At 42.2% G+C, this 19635-nt stretch overlaps 1 protein-coding gene across 1 annotated transcript in view; it reads left to right on the top strand.

Moving 5' to 3' along the window:
• The window catches only part of LOC128667074 (protein PRRC2A), an 88361-nt gene extending 69150 nt beyond the window's left edge, over positions 1–19211 (top strand). Inside the window, exons 5-6 of the mRNA XM_053721960.1 lie at positions 6280–6340; positions 18856–19211. Coding sequence (XP_053577935.1) covers positions 6280–6340; positions 18856–18978 — 184 coding nt within the window. The 3' untranslated portion in view covers positions 18979–19211. The remainder of the gene's footprint in view (positions 1–6279; positions 6341–18855) is intronic.
• Positions 19212–19635: the final 424 nt, after the last annotated feature.

Here is a 19635-nt window from a genome sequence, read left to right as displayed (position 1 = left end):
GCTGACTGCTTGGAGATTGAACGCTTGATCTTATCGAAGCGAGGGTTCTCAGATTCTGTTATCGATACTCTTGTTCAGGCCAGAAAGCCTGTAACTAGAAAGATTTACCACAAAATTTGGAAAACATATATCTGTTGGTGTGAATCTAAAGGATTCCCTTGGGACAAGGTTAAGATTCCTAGGATTCTATCCTTCCTTCAAGAAGGATTGGAAAAAGGATTATCTGCAAGTTCCCTGAAGGGACAGATTTCTGCCTTGTCTGTGTTACTTCACAAAAAGCTGGCCGCTGTGCCAGATGTTCAAGCCTTTGTTCAGGCTCTGGTTAGAATTAAGCCTGTTTACAAACCTTTGACTCCTCCTTGGAGTCTCAATTTAGTTCTTTCAGTTCTTCAGGGGGTTCCGTTTGAACCCTTGCATTCCGTTGATATTAAGTTATTATCTTGGAAAGTTTTGTTTTTAGTTGCAATTTCTTCTGCTAGAAGAGTTTCAGAATTGTCTGCTCTGCAGTGTTCTCCTCCTTATCTGGTGTTCCATGCAGATAAGGTGGTTTTACGTACTAAACCTGGTTTTCTTCCAAAAGTTGTTTCTAACAAAAACATTAACCAGGAGATTATCGTACCTTCTCTATGTCCGAAACCAGTTTCAAAGAAGGAACGTTTGTTGCACAATTTGGATGTTGTTCGCGCTCTAAAATTCTATTTAGATGCTACAAAGGATTTTAGACAAACATCTTCCTTGTTTGTTGTTTATTCCGGTAAACGGAGAGGTCAAAAAGCAACTTCTACCTCTCTCTCTTTTTGGATTAAAAGCATCATCAGATTGGCTTACGAGACTGCCGGACGGCAGCCTCCCGAAAGAATCACAGCTCATTCCACTAGGGCTGTGGCTTCCACATGGGCCTTCAAGAACGAGGCTTCTGTCGATCAGATATGTAGGGCAGCGACTTGGTCTTCACTGCACACTTTTACCAAATTTTACAAGTTTGATACTTTTGCTTCTTCTGAGGCTATTTTTGGGAGAAAGGTTTTGCAAGCCGTGGTGCCTTCCATTTAGGTGACCTGATTTGCTCCCTCCCTTCATCCGTGTCCTAAAGCTTTGGTATTGGTTCCCACAAGTAAGGATGACGCCGTGGACCGGACACACCTATGTTGGAGAAAACAGAATTTATGTTTACCTGATAAATTACTTTCTCCAACGGTGTGTCCGGTCCACGGCCCGCCCTGGTTTTTTTAATCAGGTCTGATAATTTATTTTCTTTAACTACAGTCACCACGGTACCATATGGTTTCTCCTATGCAAATATTCCTCCTTAACGTCGGTCGAATGACTGGGGTAGGCGGAGCCTAGGAGGGATCATGTGACCAGCTTTGCTGGGCTCTTTGCCATTTCCTGTTGGGGAAGAGAATATCCCACAAGTAAGGATGACGCCGTGGACCGGACACACCGTTGGAGAAAGTAATTTATCAGGTAAACATAAATTCTGTTTTTTTTGGGGCCTAGTTTCCACATGGCTAGTCAGATACTCCTAGGAGTATTTTCTTAAGGCCCTCTGACATCGAGTGCATAGTGGGAGGGGCCTATTTTCGCGCTCTAGATGCGCAGTTCTTATTCAGACTGAGACATCCAGCTTCCCTAAAGGAGTCCTCTGGCATCTGAGGACCACTATAGAGGACTTATTTCTACCCTAAATCGTATTGGAGGGCAGGTAGGAGCCACAGCAGAGCTGTGGCAAGGTGTTTAACTGTTTATTAACGTTTAACGTTTTTCAAATCCGGTTTGGGGCTTAAAGGGTTAATCATCCAGTTGCAAGTGGATGCAATGCTGCTTTAGTCCCTTATACACACTGTAAAAATTTCGAAGAGTTTACTACTTTTTAACACTGTTTTGCAGTTTATGTGATAGTTTTTTTCTCTTAAAGGCACAGTACCGTTTTTGTTTAATTACCGTTTCACATTTAATAAAGTGTTTTCCAAGCTTGCTGGTCTCATTACTAGTCTGTTAAACATGTCTGACATAGAGGAAACTCCTTGTTCAATATGTTTAGAAGCCATTGTGGAACCCCCTCTTAGAATGTGTACCAAATGTACTGAAATTTCTATAAATTATAAAGACCATATTATGACATTTAAAGATTTTTCACCAGAGGTTTCTCAGACTGACAAAAGGGAGGTTATGCCATCTAGCTCTCCCCACGTGTCAGAACCTTTAACTCCCGCTCAAGTGACGCCAAGTACATCTAGCGCGTCCAATGCGTTTACCTTACAGGACATGGCGGCAGTTATGAATGTTACCCTCACAGAGGTATTGTCCAAACTGCCAGGGTTACATGGAAAGCGAGACAGCTCTGGGGCTAGAACAAATACAGAGCTTTCTGACGCTTTAGTAGCTATATCCGATATACCCTCACAATGCTCCGAAGCCGCGGCAAGGGAGTTGCTATCTGAGGATGAGATTTCAGATTCAGGGAAGACGTTAATGCAGTCCGATTCTGAAATGACAGCCTTTAAATTTAAGCTTGAACACCTCCGCTTATTGCTCAGGGAGGTTTTAGCGACTCTGGATGACACTGACCCCATTGTAGTTCCAGAGAAACTGTGTAAAATGGACAAATACTTTGCAGTGCCTGTTTACACTGATGTTTTTCCAGTTCCTAAGAGGTTTTCGGAAATTATTACTAAGGAATGGGATAGACCAGGTGTGCCGTTCTCTCCCCCTCCTCAGTGGAATGGAGATTATGCAGATTTGTCTCCTCAAATAACCCTGGAACAGGAGACGAGGCACTCTCTTCAATGGTGGTTGTCTCGGGATCATCTATCCCAGGGGACATGCTTTCGCAGACCTTCCTGGGTGATTGTGACAATAGACACCAGCCTTTTAGGATGGGGAGCGGTCTGGGGCTCCCTAAAGGCTCAGGGAGTATGGACTCAGGCAGAGTCTGTTCTTCCAATAAACATCCTGGAACTAAGAGCGATCTTCAATGCTCTTCTGGCCTGGCCTCAGTTGGCTTTGGCTCAGATTTCAGTCAGACAACATAACGACAGTGGCTTACATCAATCATCAGGGAGGAACGAGCAGTTCCTTAGTGATGACCGAGGTAGCAAAGATAATCCGGTGGGCGGAGGTCCATTCTTTCCATCTGTCAGCGATCCACATCCCAGGGGTGGACAACTGGGAGGCGGACTTTCTGAGCAGACATACTTTTCATCCGGGAGAGTGGGAGCTCCATCCGGAAGTATTCTCCAGCCTGATTCTCAAATGGGGTCGGCCAGAGTTAGATCTCATGGCATCTCGGCAGAATGCCAAGCTCCCGAGATACGGGTCGAGGTCCAGGGATCCCCAGGCAAAACTGATAGCTGCTCTGGCAGTTCCTTGGTCCTTCAGCCTAGCATATCTATTTCCCCCGTTTGCTCTTCTTCCTCTGGTCATTGCTCGAATCAAACAGGAGAGGGCATCAGTGATCCTCATTGCTCCAGCGTGGCCTCGCAGGATTTGATATGCCGATCTGGTGGACATGTTATCCCTGCCACCGTGGAGACTTCCATTGAGGAAGGATTTTCTCATTCAAGGACCCTTCCTTCACCCAAATCTAGTTTCTCTAAAGCTGACTGCTTGGAGATTGAACGCTTAAACCTATCCAAGCGGGGGTTTTCTGATTCGGTCATAGAGACCTTGATTCAGGCGCGTAAGCCTGTAACTAGAAAGAGTTACCATAAGATATGGCGTAAATATCTTTATTGGTATGAAGCCAATGGCTACTCATGGAGTAGTTGGGATTCCCGGAATTTTGTCTTTTTTTCAAGGTTTGGAGAAGGGTTTATCGACAAGTTCCCTAAAGGGTCAGATCTCTGCCTTATCTATTTTGTTATACAAACGTCTGACAGCTGTCCCAGATGTTCAATCTTTTTGTCAGGCCTTGGTTAGGATCAGGCCTGTGTTCAAACCAGTTACTCCTCCATGGAGTCTGAATCTAGTTCTTAAAGTTCTTCAAGGGGCTCAGTTTGAGCCTATGTATTCCTTAGATATTAAGTTGTTATCTTGGAAAGTTTTATTTCTTGTTGCTATTTCTTCAGCTCGAAGAGTGTCTGAGATTTTGGCGTTGCAATGCAATTCGCCTTACCTTATTTTTCATTCGGATAAGGTAGTTTTACGTACTAAACTAGGGTTCCTTCCTAAGGTTGTTTCAGACAGGAACATTAATCAGGAGATTGTTGTCCCTTCCTTGTGTCCTAATCCTTCTTCTCAGAAGGAACGTCTTCTGCACAATTTGGACGTAGTCCATGCTTTAAAGTTTTACTTACAAGCAACTAAAGGCTTTCGTAAGTCTTCTTCTCGGTTTGTAATTTTTCTCTGGAAAACGTAAGGGTCAGAAAGCTACGGCTACCTCTTTCTTTTTGGTTGAGGAGTATAATCCGCTTTGCATATGAGACTGCTGGACAGCAGCCTCCTGAAAGAGTTACGGCTCATTCCACTAGGGTGGTTGCTTCCTCATGGGCATTCAAAAATGAAGCTTCTGTAGAACAGATTTGCAAGGCTGCAACTTGGTCTTCTCTTCACACTTTATTTTTACAAATTTGATACTTTTGCCTCGGCTGAGGCTGCTTTTGGGAGAAAGGTTCTTGAAGCAGTGGTGCCTTCCGTTTAGGTTCCCTGTCTTGTCCTTCGCTTATCATCCGTGTACTCTAGCTTTGGTATTGTATCCCACAAGTAAGGATGATGATCTGTGGACTCATCGTGTCTTTAAAAAGAAAAGAAAATTTATGTTTACCTGATAAATCGAATTTTTAAAAACCGGGCACTTTAGCATCAAAATTTACATTCACTTTAATGGACCTGTAGGTAGGAAAGAGAGGCTAATTTGACTAAAGAACCTTTTTATCTAATCACCCCGCTAGCTATATAATATGTAACTAAAGCTGTAGAATATTGGTCACTAGACCTGGAAACAAAATTTAATTACCATAGCGTCTCAATCTCTTATGGGCATGGTTACTAGTTTAACACTGTTTTTATGTTCATAGCTGATTTCTACCAGTCCTATTAAAGAATTATTCTTAAAGTATGTTTACAGGTATTAATGCCTAAGGAGCTATGGTTGAATTATCCGGCGACTTGTACTGGCTTTAACTAATATTTGGTGTCTTTACCTTTTGGTTATGCCTTGCAACAACACACTGGCTGACTTTTTTCTTTGGTGGGAAAAATTTTGTTTCAAAATGTTTGGGTAGTTTTTATTTAAAACAAGGATCGCCAACTGGCGGCTCAAGGGGCTAAATGCGGCGCTCTGCACTAGTTTTTGCAGACCCCAAAAAAAGGCAGAAATAACCATGTGTGCCATAGTTTTTATAGTTCCAGGAAAAAAGCAGAATTAAGAAAATGAGTGCTTTTGATCACAACTCAAGAGCCCTCTGTTACCCTGCAAGCTCACCTAAATCTGTCCCTGTTCCCCTGGACTCTAGGAAATACACAGTTAGAAATATCATTACCTAGACAGAATTTTATCTTTTTTTGTTCTCAAAAAGAGGGTTTATTGTGGCCTGACTTAAACCTTTGTGTATCAAAGAAATATGTAGGTGAGAAAATTCAAAATGGAATATTTGTCTGGTCATTGCAATATCTTCAGCACCATTAAATGTAAATTGCAGATACGCAACTCTGAGTTCTGTCAATCTCCCATTGCTGCATCTACATCTCGAAGAACATTCACAAAGGTCCTAGAGAATCCTCAGTATAAATGTTTTGGCATTATTTGTATAGTAGCTCCCTCACAGGAGTGTCCCTGTCACAAAAAAACACAGGTGATGTGACCAGTATAGTAGACACATGCATTACCTAGATTTGATATCTCAGAACTGGCTACACTCACCAATTTAAGTTGATCAAACGTCTTCTCTCTTGGTGTACACGTCTGGCAGCTTTACATGCTTAAAAAGGAAACGTAAATAAACCCAATGTAAGTTGCTAAAAACAAATGTACCTCATAAAGTATTTTATTTTTTTAAATTGTCTATATTATGGCCATCTCTTCTTACTATTCACCCTTATTTTCTTTTACTGCTTGGAAAGTCTTCAATGGTGAGTGCTTCAAGGGTGATCCAAGATAACCAGAAATATAATTTTAAAAAAAAGAGTGACAGGGCGAGATGTCGTCATCTTATGCTTTGTCATCTAGTCCTTACCTAAAAGCCAGTATATATTGGTGGGTACTATGTAGAGATATGAACCACTGTGGAAATTAATAGGTACAGTATGAGTTTAATTTGGTTTTTGGTTGTCTCTTAGGACAAAGACTTCAAATTCAAATTACGGGGTTGTTGGAAGTCAGCGCTTTGTATATCAGACGGTAAGTTCAGTACTGAATGTGTTGTGGCATTTATAAATTATCGTTTTGCAGAGGGTAGTTATCTCATATACAATTATATTGCACTGCTGATTTGGCTGAGAGGTACTTTCAGCTAATTATCATCGGTTGATAAATATGAGGAAGTACACCACTTGTACTGTTATATTAATTTCATTTTAAATTGAAATCTCTCTTTGTTGCAAAAGTAGAAAACTAAATTTCAACTTATTTAATTGCTCCTCTTTTATATGGTTTATATAAAAAATAAATAAAAAAAACAATATCCTTAGATCAAGGTTTTCACTTATTTGTTATATGTGTTAAAGGTGCACATAACCTATCATTTTTCTTTTGTGATTCACATAGAACATGCAGTATTTTGCTTCTATTATCTAATTTGCTTAGTTCTTTTGGTATCCTTTGTTGGAAAGCATTACTAGATAGGCTAAGGAGCAGCAATACTTTACTGAGAGCTAGTTGCTGATTTGCCTCTTTGTCACCGGCTCAGCAGATGTGTTCAGCTAGCTCCCAGTAGCACATTGCTGCTCCCTTAACAAAGGATATCAAGACAATTAAGTACATTTGATAGAAATGAACTGGAATAGTTGTTTTACAATAGTATGCTTTAATCATATTCTAAACCTACAAGTGAGTGAGCACAAAATATAAAGCAGATAGATCTATAGAAAAAAAAGCACCACAAAATGAAAATAACAATTGTAAAATGTATATCTTGGGTTTGCTGTTCTATTTTAACTTGAGTAATATTCACTCATAAAATGCATTTATAGGTAAAACCCAAGTATGTTTTTTTTTGTCTTAAAGGGACATAATATTCATATGCTAAATCTCTTGAAAGTGATGCAGTATAACTGTAAAAAGCCAACAAGAAAATATCAGCTGAGCATCTCTATGTAAAAAAGGAAGATATTTCTTTTGCATGATGTACCGAGTCCACGGATTCATCCTTACTTGTGGGATATTGTCCTTCCTGACAGGAAGTAGCAAAGAGAGCACCACAGCAGAGCTGTCTATATAGCTCCCCCCTTAACTCCACCCCCCAGTCATTCTCTTTGCTGGCTCTAAGCAGGAAGGGTAAAGAGAAGAGGTGTTAAACTGTTAGTTTTTATTTTATCTTCAATCAAGAGTTTGTTATTTTTAAATGGTACCGATGTTGTACTATTTACTCTCAGGCTGGACATTGATGAAGATTTCTGCCTGGAGGATGATGATCTTAGCATTTGTAACTAAGGTCCACTGCTGTTCCCACAGAAGCTGAGGAGTACAGGAAAACTTCAGTGTGAGGAACGGTTCTTGCTATACAGCAATGAGGTATTTCTTTCATGTAATTAACAAGAGTCCATGAGCTAGTGACGTATGGGATATACATTCCTACCAGGAGGGGCAAAGTTTCCCAAACCTTAAAATGCCTATAAATACACCCCTCACCACACCCACAAATCAGTTTTACAAACTTTGCCTCCAAGGGAGGTGGTGAAGTAAGTTTGTGCTAGATTCTACGTTGATATGCGCTCCGCAGCAAGTTGGAGCCCGGTTTTCCTCTCAGCGTGCAGTGAATGTCAGAGGGATGTGAGGAGAGTATTGCCTATTGAATGCAGTGATCTCCTTCTACGGGGTCTATTTCATAAGGTTCTCTGTTATCGGTCGTAGAGATTCATCTCTTACCTCCCTTTTCAGATCGACGATATACTCTTATATTTACCATTTCCTCTACTGATTCTCGTTTCAGTACTGGTTTGGCTTTCTACAAACATGTAGATGAGTGTCCTGGGGTAAGTAAGTCTTATTTTCTGTGACACTCTAAGCTATGGTTGGGCACTTTATTTATAAAGTTCTAAATATATGTATTCAAACATTTATTTGCCTTGACTCAGAATGTTCAACTTTCCTTATTTCCAGACAGTCAGTTTCATATTTGGGATTATGCTTTAATTATCATATTTTTCTTACCTCAAAAATTTGACTTTTTCCCTGTGGGCTGTTAGGCTCGCGGGGGCTGAAAATGCTTCATTTTATTGCGTCATTCTTGGCGCGGATTTTTTTGGCGCAAAAATTCATTTCCGTAAGACTTCTAGTCTATTTGTTATCTTTTCCGGTTCTAGGAAAGGCCAGAAAGCTTCTGCCATTTCTTTGGCATCTTGGTTGAAATCTTTAATTCATCTTGCCTATGTTGAGTCGGGTAAAATTCCGCCTCAAAGAATTACAGCTCATTCTACTAGGTCAGTTTCTACTTCCTGGGCGTTTAGGAATGAAGCTTCGGTTGACCAGATCTGCAAAGCAGCAACTTGGTCCTCTTTGCATACTTTTACTAAATTCTACCATTTTGATGTATTTTCTTCTTCTGAAGCAGTTTTTGGTAGAAAAGTTCTTCAGGCAGCGGTTTCAGTTTGAATCTTCTGCTTATGTTTTTTGTTAAACTTTTATTTGGGTGTGGATTATTTTCAGCAGGAATTGGCTGTCTTTATTTTATCCCTCCCTCTCTAGTGACTCTTGTGTGGAAAGATCCACATCTTGGGTAGTCATTATCCCATACGTCACTAGCTCATGGACTCTTGTTAATTACATGAAAGAAAACATAATTTATGTAAGAACTTACCTGATAAATTCATTTCTTTCATATTAACAAGAGTCCATGAGGCCCACCCTTTTTTGTGGTGGTTATGATTTTTTTGTATAAAGCACAATTATTCCAATTCCTTATTTTATATGCTTCGCACTTTTTTTCTTATCACCCCACTTCTTGGCTATTCGTTAAACTGATTTGTGGGTGTGGTGAGGGGTGTATTTATAGGCATTTTAAGGTTTGGGAAACTTTGCCCCTCCTGGTAGGAATGTATATCCCATACGTCACTAGCTCATGGACTCTTGTTAATATGAAAGAAATGAATTTATCAGGTAAGTTCTTACATAAATTATGTTGTTCAGTCATTTTTCTGCAGAGACTGTGTTAACTCAGAAAAGCTGACTGTATCCCCATTAGGGGAAGGGTAAGCAGTAATCCTAGTATGAAAGAGGTTTTGCTAGCTTGCATAAAGGGCTAAGTTTTTTGGGCACTCAGTTTGTTTATGTAAAATTGGGACAAACGTTTGTGTGTTCTGGGAGTAACGTTTTTTTATGTCTATGGGACGTTTGCTTGAGGGGTCATTTGACATATTTTGGGTTTGTTATAACCCACATGGTTTTAAAACTAGGTTTGTTAGATTTGTGTAGGCCCCAGCAACATCGAGTGAGGTGGGCGGGGCCTATTTTCACGCCTCAGTTGCGCATTTAGTTATACAGACAAGCAACTTCTCCTGAGGTCCTGATGATCTTCTGAGGGCCTATTTGAAGCTTTAACCCCATATTATCGTTCCTAAGGGCAGGTAGGGCCACAGCAGAGCTGTGGCAAGGTGCTTATAGGGGTTTTTAACCGGTTTTAGACAAATTTCAATCCGGTTTATTATTTGGGGGTTTATTGCTTATTAACTTGTGGTGCAATCCTTCTAAAGCTTAATGGGTTGAAGCAATTTTAACCTGTTTTGCAGGTTGTTTGTGTATGCCTTTTTTTCTCTTAAAGGCACAGTACCGTTTTTGCAAATTGTGTTTTTTTCATTAAATAAAGTGTTTTCCAAGCTTGCTTGCTTTTATTACTAGTCTGTTAAACATTTCTGACACTGAGGAAACTCATTGCTCAATTTGTTTAGAAGCCATTGTGAAACCCCCTCTTAGAATGTGTCCCACTTGTACTGATATGTCTATAAATTGCAAACAGCATATTTTGACTTATAAAAGTTTGGCATTAGATGATTCTCAGACAGAAGGAAATCAGGTTTTGTCATCTAGTTCTCCCCAAGTGTCACAACCAGTAACGCCCGCACAAGCGACGCCAAGTATAATTCTTTCACCTTGCAAGATATGGCTTTAGTTATGAATACTACCCTCACATAGGTTTTATCTAAGCTGCCTGGGTTGCAAGGGAAGCACAGTAGCTCTGGGTTAAGAACAAATGCTGAGCCTTCTGACGCTTTAGTAGCCGTATCCGATATTCCCTCACAATGTTCTGAAGTAGGGATGAGGGATTTGCTGTCTGAGGGAGAGATTTCTGATTCAGGAAAGATGTTCCCTCAGACAGATTCAGATATGACGGCATTTAAATTTAAGCTAGAGCACATCCGCTTATTGCTCAGGGAGGTTTTAGCTACTCTGGATGATTGTGACCCTATTGTAGTTCCAGAGAAATTGTGTAAAATGGACAAATATTTAGAGGTTCCTGTTTACACTGATGTTTTTCCGGTCCCTAAGAGGATTTCGGACATTGTTACTAAGGAGTGGGATAAACCAGGTATTCCGTTCTCTCCCCCTCCTGTTTTTAAGAAAATGTTTCCCATTTCTGACACCATAAAGGACTCATGGCAGACGGTCCCTAAGGTGGAGGGAGCTATTTCTACCCTGGCTAAGCGTACAACTATACCTATTGAAGACAGTTGTGCTTTCATTGATCCTATGGATAAAAAATTAGAGGGTTTCCTAAAGAAAATTTTTGTTCATCAAGGTTTTCTTCTTCAACCTATAGCATGCATTGTTCCTGTAACCACTGCAGCTGCCTTTTGGTTTGAGGCTCTAGAAAAGGCTCTTCAAATGGAGACCCCACTAGATGATATTTTGGCTAATTCTTTTATTACAGACGCCGCTTTTCATCTTGCTAAGTTAGCGGCTAAGAATTCAGGTTTTGCCATTTTAGCACATAGAGCATTATGGCTTAAGTCCTGGTCACCTAATATGTCATCTAAATCTAAGCTTTTGTCCATCCCTTTCAAAGGTTAGACCCTATTCGGGCCTGCACTGAAAGAGATAATTTCAGACATTACTGGAGGGAAGGGTCATACCCTCCCTCAGGATAAGTCAAATAAGACAAGGACCAAACAAAATAATTTTCGAAACTTCAAGAGTGGTCCCACTTCCTCTTCCCCTGCTGCAAAGCAAGAGGGGAACTTTGCTCAACCCAAGCCAACCTGGAGACCTAATCAGGCTTGGAACAAGGGTAAACAGGCCAAAAAGCCTGCTGCTCTGCCATTAAGTCAGCATGAAGGGGTAGCCCCCCGATCCGGGACCGGATCTAGTAGGGGGCAGACTCTCTCCAAGGGGGAGGTTCCATCTTTCTCAATTGTCTGTAAACCCGACAAAAAGAGAGGCATTCTTACGCTGTGTAGAAGACCTTTTTACCATGGGAGTGATCTGCCCAGTTCCAAAAGCAGAACAGGGGTAGGGGTTCTACTCCAATCTGTTTATAGTTCCCAAAAAGGAGTGAACCTTCAGACCAATTCTGGATCTCAAGATCCTAAACCAATTCCTAAGAGTTCCATCTTTCAAGATGGAGACCATTCGGACTATCTTACCATTGATCCAGGAGGGTCAATATATAACCACCGTGGACTTAAAGGATGCGTATCTACACATTCCTATCCACAAAGATCAGCACCAGTTCCTCAGGTTCGCCTTTCTGGACAAGCATTATCAGTTTGTGGCTCTTCCTTTCGTGTTGGCAACGGCGCCACAAATCTTCACGAAGGTGCTAGGGTCCCTTCTGGCGGTTCTAAGGCCACGGGGCATAGCAGTGGCGCCTTATCTAGACGACATTCTAATTCAAGCGTCGTCCTTCCAACTAGCCAAGTCTCACACGGACTTAGCAGTCTGGAATTCCCTGAAAGCTCAGGGTTTGTGGACTCGGGAGAAGGCTCTCCTACTGATAAATATTATGGAATTAAGAGCGATATTCAATGCTCTCCAGGCATGGCCTCAGCTGGCTTCGGACAGATTCATCAGGTTTCAGTCGGACAACATCACGACTGTGGCTTATATCAATCATCAGGACGGAACAAAGAGTTCCTTAGCAATGATAGAGGTCTCAAGGATAATCCGATGGGCAGAGGCTTACTCTTGCCATTTGTCAGCGATCTATATCTCAGGTGTAGAGAACTGGGAGGCAGATTTTCTAAGTCGTCAAACTTTTCATCCGGGGGAGTGGGAACTCCATCCAGAGGTGTTTGCTCAGCTGGTTCGGCTACGGGGCACACCAGAGTTGGATCTGATGGCGTCTCGTCAGAACGCCAAACTTCCTCGTTACGGCTCCAGGTCAAGGGATACTCAGGCTGTACTGATAGATGCTCTAGCAGTACCCTGGTCGTTCAACCTGGCTTATGTGTTTCCACCTTTCCCTCTCCTTCCATGTCTGATTGCCAGAATCAAACAGGAGAGAGCATCAGTGATTTTGATAGCGCCTGCGTGGCCACGCAGGACTTGGTATGCAGACCTGGTGGACATGTCATCCCTTCCACCATGGTCTCTGCCATTGAGACAGGACCTTCTGATTCAAGGTCCATTCAAGCATCCAAATCTAATTTTTCTGCAACTAACTGCTTGGAGATTGAATGCTTGATTCTATCAAAGTGGGGTTTCTCTGAGTCAGTCATAAATACCTTGATTCAGGCTCGAAAGCCTGTTACCAGGAAAATTTATCATAAGATATGCGTAAATATCTTTTTTGGTGCGAATCCAAAGGCTTCTCCTGGAGTAAAATCAGGATTCCTAGGATTTTGTCTTTTCTCCAAGAGGGATTGGAGAAAGGATTATCAGCTAGTTCCCTAAAGGGGCAGATATCTGCTCTGTCTATTTTGTTGCACAAGCGTCTGGCAGATGTTCCAGACGTTCAGGCTTTTTGTCAGGCTTTAGTTAGAATTAAGCCTGTGTTTAAACCTATTGCTCCGCCATGGAGTCTAAATTTAGTTCTTAGAGTTCTTCAGGGGGTTCCGTTTGAACCCATGCATTCCATAGATATTAAGCTTTTATCTTGGAAATTTTTGTTCCTAGTTGCTATCTCTTCAGCTTGAAGATTTCCTGAACTATCTGCATTACAATGTGACTCACCTTATCTTGTGTTCCATGCTGATAAGGTGGTTTTGCGTACCAAGCCTGGGTTCCTACCTAAGGTTGTTACTAACAGGAATATCAATCAGGAAATTGTTGTTCCTTCTCTGTGTCCTAATCCTTCTTGTAAGAAGGAACGTCTGTTGCACAACTTGGACGTGGTTCGTGCTTTGAAATTTTATTTGCAGGCAACCAAAGATTTTCATCAAACATCTTATTTGTTTGTTGTCCATTCTTGAAAGCGTAGGGTTCAAAAGGCTACGGCGACTTCTCTTTCCTTTTGGCTGAAAAGCATCATCCGTTTGGCTTATGAGACTGCTAGACAGCAGCCTCCTGAAAGGATTACAGCTCATTCTACTAGAGCGGTAGCTTCCACATGGGCTTTTAAAAATGATGCTTCTGTTGAACAGATTTGTAAGGCTGCGACTTGGTCTTCGCTTCATACCTTTTCAAAATTTTACAAATTTGATACTTTTGCTTCTTCGGAGGCTATTTTTGGGAGAAAGGTTTTGCAAGCAGTGGTGCCTTCCGTTTAGGTTCCTGTCTTGTCCCTCCCTTCATCCGTGTCCTAAAGCTTTGGTATTGGTATCTCACAAGTAAGGATGAATCAGTGGACTCGGTACATCATGCAAAAGAAAACAAAATTTATGCTTACCTGATAAATTTATTTCTTTTGCGATGTACCGAGTCCACGGCCCGCCCTGTCTATTCAAGACAGATAGTGTTATGTAAACTTCAGTCACCTCTGCACCTTATAGTTTCTCCTTTTCTTCCTTGGCCTTCGTCGAATGACTGGGGGGTGGAGTTAAGGGGGGAGCTATATAGACAGCTCTGCTGTGGTGCTCTCTTTGCTACTTCCTGTCAGGAAGGACAATATCCCACAATTAAGGATGAATCCGTGGACTCGGTACATCACAAAAGAAAGAAATTTATTAGGTAAGAATAAATTTTGTTTTTACCTCAAAATTTATTCATCTCACCATAGTAAGTGCTGTGTAAACAGTTATACTTCAGCTGCTGTCCAGCTGCAAGTTGTAAAAAAAACACAATAGCCAATCAGCATAAAATGTACTTAAACTAAATAGGAAAATCACATGACTGTGTCTGCACATGCTAGATGCACACTCCCTAGCAAGTCCTGGGACAAGCATCCTGACTGGCTGATTAAAATCTATTTACAGTGGGGTGTGAATACTTAAGAATTGTGGGGTGAAATATCTTCTTTTTACATAGAGATGTTCAGGTGATATTTTCTAGTCCGCTTTTTACAGCTATGCTGCTTCACTTTCATGTACTTTAAGATTACATTTTTTTTCTCTTTAGCATATCCCTTATTTTGAAGGGGTTTTGTTTCCCTTCCAAATTGAATACCTAAGTGCTGTCTTACCATTTTCCATATTAATAAGAGGAGAGTCCACTGCTTCATTCATTAATTGTGGGAATTAAGAACCTGGCCACCAGGAGGAGGCAAAGACACCCCAGCCAAAAGTTTAAATACTTCCCCCACTCTCCTCATGCCCCAGTCATTCTTTGCCTTTCGTCACAGGGAAACTTGGATCGTTATTTTCTCCCTCCTCTTCTTTTAAAAAGCTGTTCCCCGTTCCAGATTTGCAGCTTGAACTGTGGGGGGCCATTCCTAAGGTGGATGGTGCGATTTCCACTCTCGTTAAGCGAACGACTATCTTGCTCGAAGATGGCTCTTCGTTGAAGGAGCCCATGGACAAGAAATTGGAGTCCATGTTAATGAAGATGTTCCAACTCACGGGGTTCGTTTTTCAACCAGCAGTGGCTGGATCTGCTACCTATTGGTTTGATGCTCTGTCAGCTTTGGCCGAGGTGGAGACTCCCCTCGAGGAGATACAGGAAAAAATAAAGGCCTTAAGGGTAGCTCATTTGTTCATCTGTGATGCAAAGATGCAGATTATTCGCCTGAATGCCAAGACTTCAAGTTTTTCTGTTCTGGCCCGTAGTGCTCTGTGGTTAGTTGTGTTCTGCGGACATGACTTCCAAGTCTAGATTACTCTCGCTCCCGTTTCAGGGAAAGGTTCTCTTTGGTCCTGGTTTGGACTCTATTATATCCACTGTCACGGGGGGCCAAGGGTGCTTTCCTACCGCAGGATAAGAGTAAGCCTAAGGGTTCTACTTTTCGTTCGGAAAAGTCTCAATGCCAGCAGCCTGCCGCGAAAACCGAGCAGTCCAAGGGATCTTGGAAACCAGCTCACTCTTGGAACAAGACCAATCAGAGTAAGAAGCCCGCCGAGACAAATTCGGCATGAAGGGGCGGCCCCCGATCCGTCTCTGGGTCACGTAGGTGCTGACTATCTCTTTTTACGGAGGCCTGGATAAGAGACGTTCAGGACCCTTGGGTTCTGGAGGTCATAGCCCAGGGCTGCAGGATAGGATTCAAGACTCCTCCTGTCAAATCTTTCTTCAAGACCAGAGAAGAGAGACGCCTTCCTAGGTTGTGTGAGGGATTTCTCCTCTGAGTTATCGCCCCAGTCCCTCTAGCAGAAAAAGGTCTGGGGTATTATTTGAACCTTTTTGTGGTTCCATATAAGGAGGGCACCTTTCACCCAATTCTGGATCTAAAATGTCTAAACAAGTTTCTGTCTGTTCCATCGTTCAAAATGGAGACGATCAGATCGATTCTGCCCCTAGTTCAAGAGGGTCAATTTATGACGACAATTTAGACTTGAAGGATGTTTACCTTCACGTACCAATCCACAAGGACCACTTCAAGTTCCTACTATTCGCATTTCTAGACCAACACTACCTTTTTGTGGCCCTACCATTCGGTCTGGCGACTGCCCCAAGAGTCTTTACGAAGGTTCTTTGAGCGCTGCTCGCGGTTGTGAAAGCCAGAGGTATTACAGTGGCTCCTAATCTGGACGATATCCTGGTTTAGTCTCCGTCCTGCTGTCTCACGGAGAATCACTTGAGGGCTGCTCTTCTCCTTCGATCCCATGGATGGAAGATAAACGAAGGAAAGAGTACTCTGGTCCCCAGCAACAGGGTGGAATTTCTGGGTACGATAATAGATTCCATATCCATGAAGATATTTTTGACAGATCAGATACGTTCCAAGATTGCCTCCAGGAAATCTGTGGCCAGGTGTATGGTGGTGATTGGGCTCATGGTTTCCAGCATAGATGTCATTCCATTTGCCAGGTTTCATCTCAGACCTCTTCAGTTCTGCATGTTGAGACAGTGGAACGGCGATCGCTCAGATCTATCCCAACCGATATCTCTGGACATCCGAACGAGGAAATCCGTCAGGAACAACTATCCCAGGGGACATCCTTCCTGAGACCATCCTGGGAGATTCTATCAGGATGTTTGGGGTGCCAGAAAGGCACAGGGCAGGTGGACTCGAGAGGAGTCGAGTCTACCGATAAATATTCTAGAACTCTGGGCGATATTCAACGCTCTGAGGGCTTGACGTGCCCTGGGGTCATCCCGATTCATGAGGTTCCAGTCAGACAACATTATCTTGGTGGCGTACATAAACCATCAGGGGGGGAACGAGAAGCTCCCTAGCCATGAGGGAGGTATCTCGGATTCTGGAATGGGCAGAGAACCACAATTGTTCGCTCTCAGCGATCCACATTCCGGGTGTGGACAACTGGGAAGCGGATTTTCTCAGCAGACAATCGTTCCATCCGGGGGAATGGTCTCTCCATCGCGAGTTGTTCGCGGAAATCTGCATCAGATGGGAGACGCCGGAGATGGACCTCATTGCGTCCAGACTAAACTTAAAGCTACCCAGATACGGTTCGCGATCCAGGGATCCCAAGGCAGAGCTGATAGATGCCTTAGCGGTGCCCTGGGAGTTCAACCTACTTTAGATTTTTCCTCCGTTGCCGTTTCTACCTCGTGTAGTGGCCCGCCTCAAGCAGGAGCAAGCTTCGGCCATTCTGATTGCTTTGTTGAGGATGTGGTTTGCGGATCTGGTGTCATCATCTCCTCCATGGAGGTTACCCTGTCACAGAGATCTGCTGGTTCAGGGTCCCTTTCTACATCAAAATCTTGATTCTCTGAGGCTGACTGCGTGGAGATTGAACGCATAGTCTTAGCTAAGAGAGGATGTTCGGAGAGAGTGATTGATACTCTCATTCAGACCAGGTATCCGGTCACTCGGCGCATCTACCATAAGGTGTGGAGGACCTACTTGTCCTGGTGTGAGGAACATGGATACCCCTGGTACAAGGTTAGGGTATCCAGGATTCTGGCCTTACTCCAGGATGGACTGGTTAAGGGTCTTGCTGACAGTTCTTTAAGGGGTCAGATTTTGTTCTTATCTGTACTATTGCACAAGAAGCTAGCAGAGCTTCCTGATATTCAGTCCTTTGTTCAGGCTCTGTCTAGGATCAGACCTGTCTTTCGAAATTCTGCTCCTCCTTGGAGCTTAAATTTGGTTCTTAAGATTTTGCAGAGGGCTCAGTTTGAGCCTATGCATGCACTTGACATTAGACTTCTTTCCTGGAAAGTCCTATTCCTACTGGCTATTGCATCGGCTCACAGAGTTTCTGAGTTAGCAGCCTTGCAATGTGAGCCTCCTTACCTGGTTGTTCTTCGCACTGGATTGGGTTTTCTTCCCAAGGTCGTGTTGAATCGTAACATCAATTAGGAAATAGTAGTTCCTTCCATGTGTCCTAACCCTTCTTCATCAAAGGAAAGGTTGCTTCATAATTTGGACATGGTTTGGGCCTTGAAGTTTTATCTTAAGGCCACAAAGGAATTCAGACAGACTTTCTTTATTTGTTGTGTATTCAGGAAGCACAGGGGGCAGAAGGAGTCTTCCACTTCACTGTCTTTTTGGTTGAGGAGCGTTATCCGTCTGGCCTATGAGACAGCGGGACATAAGCTTCCTCAGAGGATTATGACTCACTCAACTAGGGCTGTGGCCTCTTCTTGGGCCTTTTTAGAACAAGACTTCTATGGAGCAGATTGTAAGGCGGTAACTTGGTCTTCCTTACATACTTTTGCAAAGTTTTACAAATTTGATGTGTTTGCTTCAGTGGAAGCAGCTTTTGGGGGAAAGGTTCTGCAGGCTGTGGTGCCCTCAGTTTAGGGTCCGCCTCCTTTTACCCTCCCGTTTTTTTCATTCAGTGTCCTCTAGAGCTTGGATATTTGTTCGCACAAGTAATGAATTAAGCAGTGGACTCTCCTCCCATTAAGATGGAAAACATAAATTATACGCAGTGGACTCTCCTCCCATTAAGATGGAAAACATAAATTATACTTACCTGATAATTTTATTTCCATCTGTGGGAGGAGAGTCCACTGCTCCCGCCCGTTTCTCTGGCTAAATTTAATTTTATTCTTCTGGCACCGTTTATACCCTGATAATTCTCCTACTGTTCGTTGTTCCCTTGGCAGAATGACTGGGGGATGAGCGGAGTGGGGGGAGGTATTTAAGCCTTTGGCTGGGGTGTCTTTGCCTCCTCCTGGTGACCAGGTTCTTAATTCCCACAAGTAATGAATGAAGTAGTGGACTCTCCTCCCACAGATGTAAATTAAATTATCAGGTAAGCATAATTTGTTTTTCCATGTCAGGTTCAGAAGTTGTAATGGTTTTTCCTTCTTTTCAGGCTCTCGCTCCGGATACCTCGAGTTGGACGCTCAGACCTTGGGACAGGCCTAATCGAGATACTGACCACCAAAACTCAAGAGAACCCAGTAATGGAGGGACCCCTGCCCCTAGAGAGCCATAATACTCTCCATCTTTTCCACCTTACTTAAGTTTGACGTGACCATGGTTAACATCTAATTCCCATTGCCAGAGTCAACTGGGAGCCAATAGGGAACCTCCTCATTATACAGGGGTTTCAAATCTCCATTCTATATTGAGTCAAATATGTTTATTGGAATTTCTTCTACCGTCAACTTGCCCACGCAGCTTTTTTTCCCCCCTTTTTTCTGATAAATAAAAGAATATTTTCTCCCACTGATTCTCTTTATTTTCTTTGAAACCACTTTGTTAAATTGTCATTATTTATGTCTTATTATGTTACATATATATATATATATATATACATATATATATATATTCTGTAGGCACACATACTATATGAATGGAATGAATTTGAAAGTAAACCAAAATACTCTAAATGTATTTTTTTCTTTCCGATAGTTTTGCTTTAAATTATTAAGACAAATACAGTATATATAAAATGTGGTTCTTCACTATGTTAATAATTTTTAAAAATGTATGGACATGTCAGTAAATAATCATTACTGGAAATATTTTGAGTGAATAAAATTATAATCTTTCTGTGTTTTGTTACATAAAATTAATTTTTCTTTTTTTCAATAGCTATATAAGCATTGCAGTGGCATAGTTCAGTTGGATTGTTACTTGCTTGACATCT

The sequence above is a fragment of the Bombina bombina genome, chromosome 7 (genome assembly GCF_027579735.1).
Source record: "Bombina bombina isolate aBomBom1 chromosome 7, aBomBom1.pri, whole genome shotgun sequence".
Classification (NCBI taxonomy): domain Eukaryota; kingdom Metazoa; phylum Chordata; class Amphibia; order Anura; family Bombinatoridae; genus Bombina; species Bombina bombina.
This window is presented reverse-complemented; position numbering and strand designations above follow the sequence as displayed.